The 13,401-nt window shown below is 28.5% G+C and overlaps 1 protein-coding gene across 1 annotated transcript; it reads right to left on the bottom strand.

Annotated features, from left to right (window-relative positions):
• Positions 1-7,767: 7,767 nt before the first annotated feature.
• LOC130813171 (beta-fructofuranosidase, insoluble isoenzyme 1-like) lies at positions 7,768-12,004 on the bottom strand. The gene is made up of 5 exons (XM_057678931.1): positions 11,151-12,004; positions 10,528-10,686; positions 9,560-9,804; positions 8,662-8,755; positions 7,768-8,045 (listed from the first exon to the last, which is right to left on the bottom strand). The coding sequence occupies exons 1-5, from the start codon at positions 11,997-11,999 to the stop codon at positions 7,860-7,862; spliced, it is 1,533 nt and encodes a 510-aa protein (XP_057534914.1). The 5' UTR covers positions 12,000-12,004; the 3' UTR covers positions 7,768-7,859.
• Positions 12,005-13,401: the final 1,397 nt, after the last annotated feature.

Raw genomic sequence — 13,401 nt, 5'->3', positions numbered from 1 at the left:
TTAAGGCTGCTTTAAGCCTATTTATGCGACTCACCATTTCAAATGCCATTAATTTCAACCTTTCCCTTAAAACATAAACCCTAACTCTACCATCTTTCATCAAAATCATATTTTTCTCCAAATCCAAATATGTTAGAGATAGGGTTTTATGTTTTGGGGGAAAAGATTGAAACTGATGGCATTTAAAATGGTGAGTGGCATAAATAAGCGTACAACAGCCTTAAACCTTCGAAACTAACGTTTAACGTTTTATGTACAAAAAGGTCACGGTGGAACCATTTTGTAAACTTCATGGTTACCACGTGGATTTTTTAAAAGCTTTGTTTACCACGTGGAAAACCTAAGACCCCAGGATTACCATGTGTAATTTCCCTTTTATATATGAATTAACATTTATTATTGAAAACGATGCTATATTAGAGTTCGAACAATGTGTTTCAAACTCCAATATTGCCAAGATCGAATGTATGAGGTTTTGTGACAAACAAATTAAGCTATCAATGATATCGATGTTTGTAGAAGAAAGTAATGCAATAAAACGACACAAAGATTTAACGAGGTTCACCCAACTTAGGCTACGTCCTCCGGTGTGTAGTATCTCTTATATTATCAAAGGAGTTCAAAGAACTCTCAAATATGGAGAATTACAATAGAGAACAGATATAGGCTAGTGTTTAGCTTGGGGTGTATTTTGTGGATATTTTTGGATGAGCAAATGAGCTCTCTATCTATAGGAAAGATCACATTAAATAACATTGAATACATTAAGACTATGAATAAATGACAATAAAACAACCCTAAGCACTTAAAGAGTCAAAAACAGCATCCTAGGAGCATCAGAGACATCGCTCGACCAAAGCAGAGGCTCGATCGATCGAGCAACCTGGTCAAATGGGCTACAGGAAGTTTCTGGTTACATTCTGTCTGCTCGCTCAACCCATCCTGAAGCTCGCTCGATCGAGTGAGTTGGTCAAGCGACACTTCAGAAAGTTTCTGACAGTTTTGCTCGACTTTCCATCCCATAAGTCACCACATGAATGCACCCATCAAATGTGCACTCAAGTCACACCATTCATAACAATTATAAATGTTGATTTTTTCATAGCTTGTTAAGAATTATTAGCATTTCCAATTCTATTATTTAGCCATGACTTTTTTATATACTTTACATAGTTTTGTTATGTTTTCTTTTATGTTTTTATGTATAAAAAATTTTACAATTTATAAGTATTTCTTTTTACTTTTTAAAAGTCTTTGAAAAATACAGCAAAAAAAGTCTTTGAAAAAAAGACGGCGAACTATTAGAAATGATATTTATTAAGAATTAAAGAAATGAACTTGTTTCTTGGACTTGAATAATTTTTTTTTAAAGAAATGAACTTGTTTCTTGACTCGAGTAATTTTTTTTTTTAAAAGAATAAACTCTAAAAAAAACTCACAGTATTATATTATAAATAGGGGCATAGCCATAGGGCATTACATTATAATTACATAACCGTTTAAAATTATATTTAGAATCTAGAATTTAGAATAAAGAAAAAGATATGCAGATATTCGTGAAAACCCTAACTGGCAAAACTATTACTCTTGAAGTTGAGAGCAGCGACACCATTCATATTGTCACGACCAAAATTCAAGACAAATTAGGTTCTTTTTTTTTTTTTTCTTTCTACTTTTCAAAAACTATTATTTTATTGAAAAATTTAATATTAATAATCTAACCTTTTATCCCAACCTTTGTTTTTAGTTTACTATTAATGTAATCTTTTATTTTATAATAATTCAACCTTTACTTATTTTGCTATCAGCATACTTTATCAGTATGCTGACAGCAAATTAAAGGCAAATATTGATTTATTCGAAAGTAATTTAAAATTGAGATTATTCACAACGGATAGATAAAAAGTTGGAATCTAATGTCAATTTTTCGTATTTTTTTATTTTTAAACTGAAAGAAATAGACCCTTTTTATGGAGGGTCGATTATGAACTTAAACGAGTGTTTAGAAAAATAATAGAGACGGACCCTATATATTATAATTAGCATTAAAAACGTAGACGTATCATATAATTTTTAAATGATAAAAGAACTACTTATAAATTGCAAAATTTGAAGTGTTTACCCCATCAGCATTTTCTAATTTTAAGATCCTTTCTAACACTGAGCCCCAGACAAATACCTACTTTTCCTATGGTCAAGAACGACCCTGATAAGCATGTTTTGTGTTTGAGTCTACGGATTAATTTAGAGATATTATATACTCCCTCCGTTATTTTTTTTGTTTTTCTTGTTTACTTTTTGTACAATTTTCAAAGCAAATTTTAAACCTCAATATCTCGAAATACACATAATAAAAAATTATAAAAAATACATAATAAAAAAGTATACATTAATAAGAATCTAACGAGATCTGACATGGATATATTTTATCTTCTAAAAATATCTCAAAAACATTAAATCAAATTTCTTTCTCTTTAAAGTGAAATGCTCCAAATAGAAACAACATTAGAAAACGGGAGAGTAATGATTAACTTTGTATATGCAACCATAGTTATTCAATATTTTTATATTATTTTTATTTTTATTTCAAAATTTGATATTTTATGTAAAGATTTGATATTTGATATTTTAATGGTAAACAATTAAAAGATGAGTGAATTATATGTGATTACAATATCCAGAAAGGTATCAATTAATTAAAATCATAATTATTTGCATAAATATAATTTATATTAATAGGGTCGTTTAAATAATTATAATTATAGTAACGAGTGTTGTTATGAATTTAGATTCAACTTTTCATCTTGTGTTGCCGCATGTATTTATTTTTTATTTATTATTATTATTATTATTATTATTATTATTATTATTATTATTATTATTATTATTATTTTCACTGCAATAAAATTAATATTTCGCGAATAGGATTTAGTGACATTAAAAAAATATCACTAATTTATATTTTTTAATGTTATAGTTGTTGATTCTTATTTAAAGCTCCACTATAGAGTGCTTTAGTAACACTATTTGACCTTTATTGATATATGTAATTGTTATTATAGTTTATGATGACATTTATGAGAAATGTCACTATATTCTATGTCGCAGAAAGCTTTAATATGAAATTTTATTATACTTCTAAATGGCTAATAAATGTCATTTAATCCACTTTATAAACCATTAGAAAATTGAAATAGTGACATTTATATTAAATGTCACTACATATACAGTATATTATGTTGTAGTGTTTTTATTCATAAAAACTCTGGTACAATAATAAAATTACAGCAATTAGCTAGGTAATTTTGATATTGATCTTTAATAATGATGGGTTTTAGTTGATCATCATTTAAGAATTAACATTTATCTCAATTAAAATAAGTATATATTGAATTCTCATTTAATTTTCCCTTTATCAGCCTAATTAAATTTTTTTGAAGTATTATTAATACTTATTGTTTAGATAAATCTGAATTGGTTAATTAATAAGACCTTTCATAAGAACATCCCTACGTGAGATAAGGAGTCTAATGTCACGTGTGGACTCTTTCCCTAGTCTTAACTCGTGGGCTGCTTGCTCACACTCCCATCGTAAGCGAAGCCAAGCCAATTGCTTACTAGGCACTAAGTGTTGGATGTTTTAGTGATGTGGGTTGGAAAGTAAAGCTACTAGATTAACAAGGAGAGCTTGAAAAGTTTGTAAGAATATAGCTTTGATTACTTAGGATAATGTTTGTACAAGGTTTATTGTGTTCTTCTCCAAATGGCCTATCCCTTCAAGGTATTTATATTAATCTTAGGTATTCTAGAAGGTTCTAACACCTCCTCAACTTGTGGCTAGAATTATTCCACATGTCCCTACTCTAGAATGTTCTAAATACTTCTACACTATTCCAGTACATACAAGACTTCACTACAATGTTCTAGATCCTCCTAGAACATTCTAGACCCTACCATGTTATAGGTACATTTGGTAGTAAGATTGTAATTAGTTATAAGTGGGTATTAGTGATAGTCTGAGTAGTTAGTAATATAAAAGGGGATATAAGAGTGTATTAGATTTTAGGAAACATAATGAAATAAAACAATATACTTTTCGTCTTCTAAATTTCTTCTCTTTCCCAATTCACATGGTTACTTGAGATTCAACAACCATAACATTGGTATCAAGAGCCATTCTTTCCTTAGCACCAATATTTCTCTTCCATTCTTTTTATTTCTTTATCTTATTGAAACATTTATTTCTTGACATTAAATTCTACAATCAAATTGCACACAAACCTATTTGTGAAAAGGCATTGCTATCGTCATTTGAGTTATTAGAGTTTTTTTTTCCAAACTAGAGATTTCTTTTAGTGGTTGCAAAGATGAGGAGTGAAGAGTTTTACAAAATCATACAATTTGAAAAACTAATTATCCAACTTGAAGAAGTCAAACAAAAGAAGGTTATCAAATCTTTTAAAAAACTTTTGAAAGATGAATGTTTTGATAGTTGGGATAAAGGATTGTGTTAATGGTGTAATGAACCAATTCTTGATCATAATTGTCAACATAATAGTGATAATTGAGGATTTATTGTAGCATGATTGAAGTAAATACCATTCAAGAATTAGCAACGTGTGATTTACAATTGATACTCAAGAATCTTTAAATGTTGATCATATGAATTCATGTGCAAAAAGTAAATTGGTTTCTAAAGGCTTTGTTCATATGGATGGTGATTTGGTTAATTGTGTGATTGATGACATGAGTGAACATGATTTAGATAAAAATTATGAATGTTTTGTGGCAATTGAACCTGAAAATTTATTTTCAACATATGGGGAAATTCTTGAAGTTCATTTAATTGAAAATTTTATTCTCCAAAATAAGAATCCGCTAAGAGAAACTCATCAATGGAGTACTTTGTCAAGAGTGCAATCAAGCTCCAAGAAGGTTAAAAGAAGATATGAGATGTACAAGAAAAAGAGAAAAAATTGGGCAGAATATACTAAAGTATTTCTTGACCTACCTTGGTCGTTAAAAATCAAGAAACGAAAGATTTTTATGCATGTTTTTAGTTTTATTCATGAAGTGATGAATAAGTACAATAAAGATGCCTTGTTACTTTATCATTATCAACAATCCGAGTCTCAAAATCACAATGTTACTCTTAAAATTCAAGCAAGTGTTGGGGGAAATGGAAATACTGTAGCACAATTTTCAACGCAAATGATGTTGCTTGCTCATTTATTGGCAAAGAAGATTCGAATAATGATGAGTTTCAAATCTGGTGCTCGAACTCATTTGGCATGGAATCAGAAATTACTGATATTGATCTTACTTCATTTCTCACTATTTTAGATATTTTTTGTAGTGTTTAGTTATAGTTAAAAGTTGTCTTGTATTTTTGTTTAAATTTCTTAACATAGACTTGAAAACAAGTCTTTTGAAGGGGGGAAAGTATGTTATATGTATATTTGGTAGTAAGATTGTAATTAGTTATAAGTGGATATTAGTGATAGTCTTACTAGTTAGTAATATAAAATGGGATATAAGGTTGTATTAGATTTTAGGAAATATAATGAAATAAAACAATATTCGTCTTCTCTTCTAAAGTTCTTCTCTTTCCCTATTCACATGATTGCTTAAGATTCAACGATCAGAACATACCAATATTTACATGATAGTTCTAGAGTGTTCTAGACTCTTCTAGAACATTCTAGACAAAACTATGTGCTTCAAGAATGTTCTAGTCTTTTCTAGAATATTCTTGATACATCTAGAATTTTCTAGAGCAATCTAGTCCTTTCTAGAACTTTCTTGGACCATTATGGTCAATGCTTGGGGTATAAATGGGCATCCGGTGACAAGAGCCTAAATTCAACAAATCAGATTTTATAGCTAATAAATAAAGTGAATATTTTAATTGATTTAATTGGACCAAAATTTGGTTTATTTTCTGACTCTAACATAGTCTTAAAAGAGAACTAGTGTTTATTAATGTTAACATGGTTTGTTTTTTGCAATGATAAAAATGTTGTGTAGATACTGTGCTCGTCTGCATATAATGTAGTAATTTAATTTGATTCTATTTTTAGTGAAAAACTAACTTTTATATTATATATATTTTTACCAATATAAATTTAATTCTTTTTGTTGTCCATCAAGTAAGCAACTTCCTGATATAAGATTGCCAAAACGTGTGTATTAATGTAGCTTTTTACTTAAAAATATAAAATATTATTTAACAACTTAATAACTTTTAAATCGTTTTACAAAATTATATTTATCGTGACAAATATAAATGTGTTTTCTTGTTTAATTTTTTTTGCAGTTGAGATCGAAGAAGTCACAACATATTAGCCTAATACTCCAAATTATTTAGTTTCTATAAATTTTAATGATAATTACTAGTAGTATTTAATTTTTTAGAATACAAATTAGTAAATAAGAGATATTATTTATTTATTATAAATAAGAACACTAATTTTTAAATGAGACGGTCTTACGGTGAGACCATCTTTATTGGGCTGATTAAAACAATTACTTACGATCTTAAAGTAATCAATTAAAGAAATGGGCTATTATATGAGCCCGTTTCATGGTAAGACGGTCACATATAAGACGAACTGAAATAAGAATTATAGGAATAGATGCCGGTATTTTTTAATTTTGATGCGTTAATTTTAATTTATAATATTTTTATTTTGGGTAATATATATTAATATAATGTATTTATTATCCACACGTGTACAATTTATTAATTTTTTTTATATGAATTAACAGTTACGAATTTTGATTTTATCGCGGCTTGTTAAGAATTATTACTGTTATGGATGTTGAGAATAATTAGCATTTCCGATCCTATTTTCGCCATGACTGATTTTTTATTTATTTATTTTTTTTTTAACCGTTTCTTTTTTTTTTTTTTACTTTTTCTTTATTTGATTTTTTAAAGAAAAAAGTTTAGTATGTACTTAGTCCACACTAATAATTAGTGTCGACCAATATTTACACTCCTATACTCTTACACTTCACTTCACTTCACTTCAATTTTAAAAATTTTAAAAAATTAAAATTCAAAAAATTATAAATTAAAATTAAAATTTAAAAAGTTAAAATTTTAAAAATTTAAAAAATTAAAATTAAAAATTAAAAAATAAAATAAAATTTATTTCAATTTTTTTTTCAGTTACGTTGGAGTATATATAAAGAGTGAAAAGAGTGAAAAAAATAGAAATAAAAATGTCAACTTGGTCACATTATTTATGTGTGCACCAAGTCTACGGGCTAAAAAAAGGCAAAACTTGTTAAAAAAAAATGTAAACCCTAAAAATTGCACCCATCTTCATCTTAGAAAAATTTTAGTGTTCGGCTAAGTCAATTATTACAGTAAATTTGATATAATATAAAATTATGAATTTCTGATATTAAGTTGGATATACTAATGGTGGTAACATATAAAAATTATATATAGATATATACTACTATTATTTTAGAGCTACTTATGTGAGAGACCGTCTTGATAATTTCATAATAAAGTGCTCATATCCTGATAATTTTATTAATTGGACTATTTAATCCTTATATAAGAGTGTCACACGGTGAGACCGTCTCACACAATTAAAATATGTAATTATTTAAGACTTATTGCGTAGGCTCGAACCTGACCCAAACCATATCCGAACCAAAATTAATCCAAAGGGTTTTACGTTGGACTATGAAGGCATGAAATTCTTCTAGTCAAACAAAATAAAACTAAGTTAAAAATTAGACCATAATTAATTATTTAATAAATTGGACTCACAATATTAATTAAGAAAGAGTTTAACATTGTCATGGAGTGTCAGTGTGTTAGAAGGGAGTAATTTTGTGAACTAATTGTTCATTTTGAAGGGCTTTTTCATGGTCCAAGCTTTGAGATGTTCCACAATTACAGCTTCAGAACCATTATTAAACACATGCAAATGAGCTTTGTTCATGATTGCTAGGGTTGGATATGACCTTGATAATATACATGTTTTGCCTCCTCCTCCAAAACTCTCCACTACTGAGTGATCTATCTGTAAAAAAACAAGTAAAATATACCCCAATATAAGATTACGTAGATTTAACTCTTTCAGATGGACAAGTTATTACTTATCGACATGACACTAGGGTTAGACTTGTTTAAATAAGATCAGGCCAACTCAAATCTAAATATGATCTAACCTGACTTCATAACGACTACATCAACTCAAATAAAAGTCACATACTCCGTCATATTCACCCTAATAGTCTCATTGGACTAGGTACATTTGTCAATACAATAATTCTATTATTAATATTTTTAATTATGTATAAATAAAAATTGTAAAAAGTTGATATTAATGATCTTATCATTGAAACCAATCAAACAAGAATATAACTTATACATTAAGAATAAAATATAAATTAAAAGTGATTGATAAACACCATTAAAAGTCAAATAGAACTAATAACCTGAATAAGATTAAGGAAATCGTATTATTTAAGGATATTTAAAAATAAAATAACTCGAGTTGACATATTATACTTTATAAATGGATTGATTACACAAACTAACACTCTAATTAGGATCGATAATGAAATTTAGTATAAATATAAAATGTAACATACACAAAATATAAAATGAAAGCAGAGGAAGAAGAAGTGACATACCAAACTTCTAAGTGAAATTTTTTTATCGGCTTTCAAATCTACATTTACGAACCCACCAAAGATTGGTTTGTAGAGTTCTTTTACTGTCAAAGAGCTGCCAAATAATGCATTCGTTTAAGCAATTTTACGTGAGAAATACTACACAAGAATTTTTAAAATTCATTTTATATTATATTAGTTGTTCAAATTTTGTTGTCTATAAAAACACTAGAAGAAACGAACTAATGGAAACTAATTATAGATGCTCTTTAATTTAAAGGTTATAAGCAGTGGAGCACCTTTCGCATATTTAAATCTCTAATATTTAAATTTCTATAATATATATGTTAGAATATATATAACATAATAACGTATATCCTAGAGCCTCAACCATAAACTAGCTAAAGTTTTTAGTTAAGTTAATTCCTTGATTTAATGCGTGCTTGGCAAAAATAGCTTAATAGACAATTTTAGCTTATTTTGTACAAATAAAGGATTAGGAGATCAAACCATTTAACGCTAATGTTCGGTATTAGTTGGTTAAAACAACTTAGTACTATGAATAAGTTGTTTTTTAACAAGATACTCATAATAGTGGATTTAAAATCAGCTGATCAAACCAGTTAATAAAATAGCTGGTCAAATCAGTCACTATATCAGCTATCAATTACCAACTATCAGCCGTTTGTCAAACACCTCCATAGTATTAGATGCCAAGACAAAAAAAGTCACAAATTCAAGTGGAATATTTTTTACAACATATACTCTCGTGTGAAGAGGTATATTAGATTTTAAAAATATCTTTAAGACCTCAACAATCCGCTTAAATTTTTAGTTAAATTGGTTGGTCTTGAATTCATAAATTGATGCATCTACTCGAAAATAAAATGTAAAGAAGAGTGAAAAGAAGGAAAAATACCTAGAAGCACCCCCAGAACACATAAGGACAGTGTGGTTATTGTTATGAGACTTGAAAATAGAGAAAAATACAGGAGTATATTCTTCAAAATTTTGGGAAGTTAATGCCAATATCCCAAAAGGTCCAACACCACCTCGAACAATTGTGCCCTTTTGGGCACATACATCCTCAGGATTTACCCACTTCGGATTAAATGCTTCTGCTTTTCTTAAACTTGGGATCTTAAACATTATTTCTATGTCAGCCTGTATTGATACTCTCAATCAATAAGAAAACAACGGCTTACATTTTGATTAGTTTGCTACAATTGTAATTAGGGTTATTTGGTTTCAAACAAAATATTTTTTTTTTTTTGTAAATTACACGTGATTATCCTTATTATTTTTTTTTTACAAATATTTTTTAAATCCGTGTGTTTAATTATGTTTGTTTTTAAAAAAATATTTCATTATGTTAGGTAAATATAGCGTAAAATTAACAAAAAAAATTATACTTTTGTCTACCTTGTGGAAAAGTTAGAAGGTCAAGGTCACCACGTATATTAAAAAAGTGTCTACCACGTGAAAAGGCTGAAAATTCAGGATTACCACATGAAATTTTTTTTTTAATAGATTTTTATATAACTATTTTCTAATAAAAATCTATAGCAATTAGTTTTTTTTTTCAATTTGATAGTTCACTTATCAAATTAATTAAGAGTTGAAAATTTTAATTCCTTGTCAATCAATTAGCTACTCTTATGAGAGACCTTATATCGATGAGAAGATTTTAAAATAAAAAGTCTTATGAGAGACCTTATATCGATGAGAAGATTTTAAAATAAAAAGTCTATATACTAACGATGAGAGCGTCTTATAAAAGAATTTGTAAAAATTAATTTATGGAAAAAACTATTTTCAACGGTTCGGTTCAAAACATTTGTTTTATTCTTTTTTTTTCTCATTGATTGATGTTGAAATAAAACAGACCTGAGCTGAAGTTATTCCTTTGATTTCGAAATGAGTTCCTGGCTGAAGCTTATGGTTGTTAAGCTCAACCTTTTTAGCCCTAAGTTTTTCCACTTCTTCAACAGGCCATTGTCGTAATTGGACCCCACTTGGATCTAGCCATAGTGACCTTGGTATTGCCTATATATAATTTTAAAAAATGTATTAAAAACAAAAAAAAAAAATCATCACTAAAAGTTCAGAAAATTGATATGCAATATAATCTTCAATATTTTGTTTAAATAAATTCCTTGAGAATTGTCTCTCCTCAAACACCTACTAAAATATCAAACTTAATACAAATTTAAATAATGTAATTGATGAGTATTTAGTTTTAAATTAAAACTTACCCCTAATTTACTTCAGCCGGTCTTATATGAGACTATCTCATAATGAGACGGTATGTACAATTAACTTATTTTTTAAATAATTATTTTAAGATAGTAAATGATCATATTTAAATTTATAAATAATTACTTTAAAATTATAAAAAATAATCATATTAAGATTATAGTTGATCAATTTAAAATTATATTATATATTATATCAGTGCAATAAAAATAATCAAATCGTGAGAACGTGTCATTAGACATTGAACAATTTACCTGTATTCCGGCCCATCCATTTTTAGCAGAAACAGCTGGGCTCCAAGACTCATTAGACCAACCCCACAAAATCCTACGGCCCTTTTCAGAATCATAAAATGATTTTGACGCATAAAAATTACCATAATCATATCTTAATCCGCTCCAACCATCAACTGAACCTTTATCAGGGTAATACCTATCTTTATTCGGGTCATATCTTCCAATAGTATAGTACTCAAACCTTGTTACATCAAGACTAACTTTTAACACATGTTTCACATTTTGACTCATTTGTGAAGTATCCAACCCATTTTTTCCTCGGGTCGAAACCGGGAAAAAATCCGGGCATTCCCACATACCCGTATTTCGGGCCGAATGTAATGGATGTTTAGCCTTAATCCATGTCTTAAAATCTTTACTCCTATACAAATATGCCATGCCTCTAAGCTTTCTTCTACCACCCACTAAAATTTTCCAATGCCCATGGGCCCACCATGCGGTAGTCGGGTCCCGAAAGCTGGATACGTTCATGTCGGAGCTTGGGGTAATGATCGGGTTGTAATCTGGTTTGATCCATTTTCGGAGGTATGGGTCGGATAAATTGGCGGGTATGGCAATATTTTGGACTTGTTCATGGGTGGCAGTATCCCCGGTATAGAGTAGAACGGGTCGGTCACCGGGTAGGATAGTAGCTGATCCGGACCAAGCTCCTTTTATATCAAATGGATCGGACATGTAGATTGCGGGTTCAAGAGCCTCCCAATTGATTAGGTCATTAGAGACTGAATGAGCCCAAATAATGTTGCCCCATGTTGATCCCCATGGATTGTATTGGTAAAATAGATGGTACAAACCCTTGTAAACCATGGGCCCTGCCAATGATTAAGAATGTTTTACGCCATAATTAAGAAAATAATTAGTGTAATACTTAGTAATTAGAACAATAATAATAGAGATTAGATAAAAAAAAAAAAACTGAGTTAAACTCACCATTTGGATCTATTTTAAATTTGGGCCGTAGCGTAATTGAACCACCATTGGAAAAAAAACACAAAACAAAAAGTCGTTAATTCAACTTATATAAGTTATAACAAGTTAAGAAGGACAAATAATATAGACGAAAATAAGACCTCAAAGTCACTGATATTAGAGGAAAGCGAGGTTCAGATCTGTCTAGATTATGTGATTTTTTTATCTAAAATCATATACCTACCAATATTGATTTTGTAAGATATGATAAAACATAAAACATGTAAATGAGGTTTGAGTTCAAGTTGGTGATAGCAGAGTCGTGCAATGGGCGCACGCTCATTATAATGGACTAAAGTAATACGCATTATTAAATCATGTGAACTTTTTAATTTTGTGAACTTGTATATGACGTTTGCTATTAACTAGCAATCGAAAAAAACCTCTTTATTAATCTTATTAGTAAGGTCTTGTTTAGTTTACCTTTTAAAACCTCTTTTATTATTAATCTTATTATAACCTAGAGAACCCTTAGGCTCTAACTTAACTTCTAATATCTTGTTTATAACCTAAAGAACCTTTAGGCTCTAACTTAACATTTTGCATGCAATAATGGGAAACACATTACTTAAATACGTAAGGACCTTATATTGACCATAATTATTAAATGTCCATAATTGGTTAAAGTTAAATATCAGAAATATTGGAGGATATATCAATTTATGGAATCCTTCTACCAAAGGACAACTACTATCTTTCAAGAAGCAAAACCCAAACTACGCAAATTAGAGAAAATGAAAGTTTAGAATTTTGTTAGAATTAAAGTTAAATATGTGACTAATTTGACTAATTGATGACCAAATAAACACCTCTAAATAATATGAGTCTCTTGTGTAACAGATTTTCCCTACTACAAATAACATTTATTCTTGATAGATAGGGTATGGTGCAAATAGATTAATAAATGTATACATGAAAAAATTGTTATGAATAATATAATTTTTTGCATATTTCCATATAATAATACTAATGTTTAATTAACTATGATTCTATGAATAATACTAATTTTAGAGATGTTTCCCTAAAATAACCCTAACATGTTAAAAATCAAACTACTTGTTTTTATACGACAAAAAAATGGTGAATTAGATGTAAACTAAAGTTGATATTATTTTAGGAAAAAACTGCTCTAAATTGGTTTATTCATGGTTAATCAAAAGTTGGTATTTTTGTAAAGAGATTAACAAAATATTGTATTATTTACGGTAATTTTTCCTATTTAAATAAAACAAATAACTCA

The sequence above is a fragment of the Amaranthus tricolor genome, chromosome 5 (assembly GCF_026212465.1).
Source record: "Amaranthus tricolor cultivar Red isolate AtriRed21 chromosome 5, ASM2621246v1, whole genome shotgun sequence".
Classification (NCBI taxonomy): domain Eukaryota; kingdom Viridiplantae; phylum Streptophyta; class Magnoliopsida; order Caryophyllales; family Amaranthaceae; genus Amaranthus; species Amaranthus tricolor.
Note: the sequence above shows the minus strand (reverse complement) of the source record. Positions and strands in the feature narration are given on the sequence as shown.

Coding starts and splice junctions, on each gene's coding strand:
- LOC130813171 (XM_057678931.1), bottom strand. CDS start 11,999: ATGGTTTACAAGGGTTTGTACCATCTATTTTACCAATACAATCCATGG. Junction 10,687..11,150: donor ATGGATGGGCCGGAATACAG/GTAAATTGTTCA, acceptor AATTATATATAG/GCAATACCAAGGTCACTATG. Junction 8,046..8,661: donor AAATTTCACTTAGAAGTTTG/GTATGTCACTTC, acceptor GTTTTTTTACAG/ATAGATCACTCAGTAGTGGA.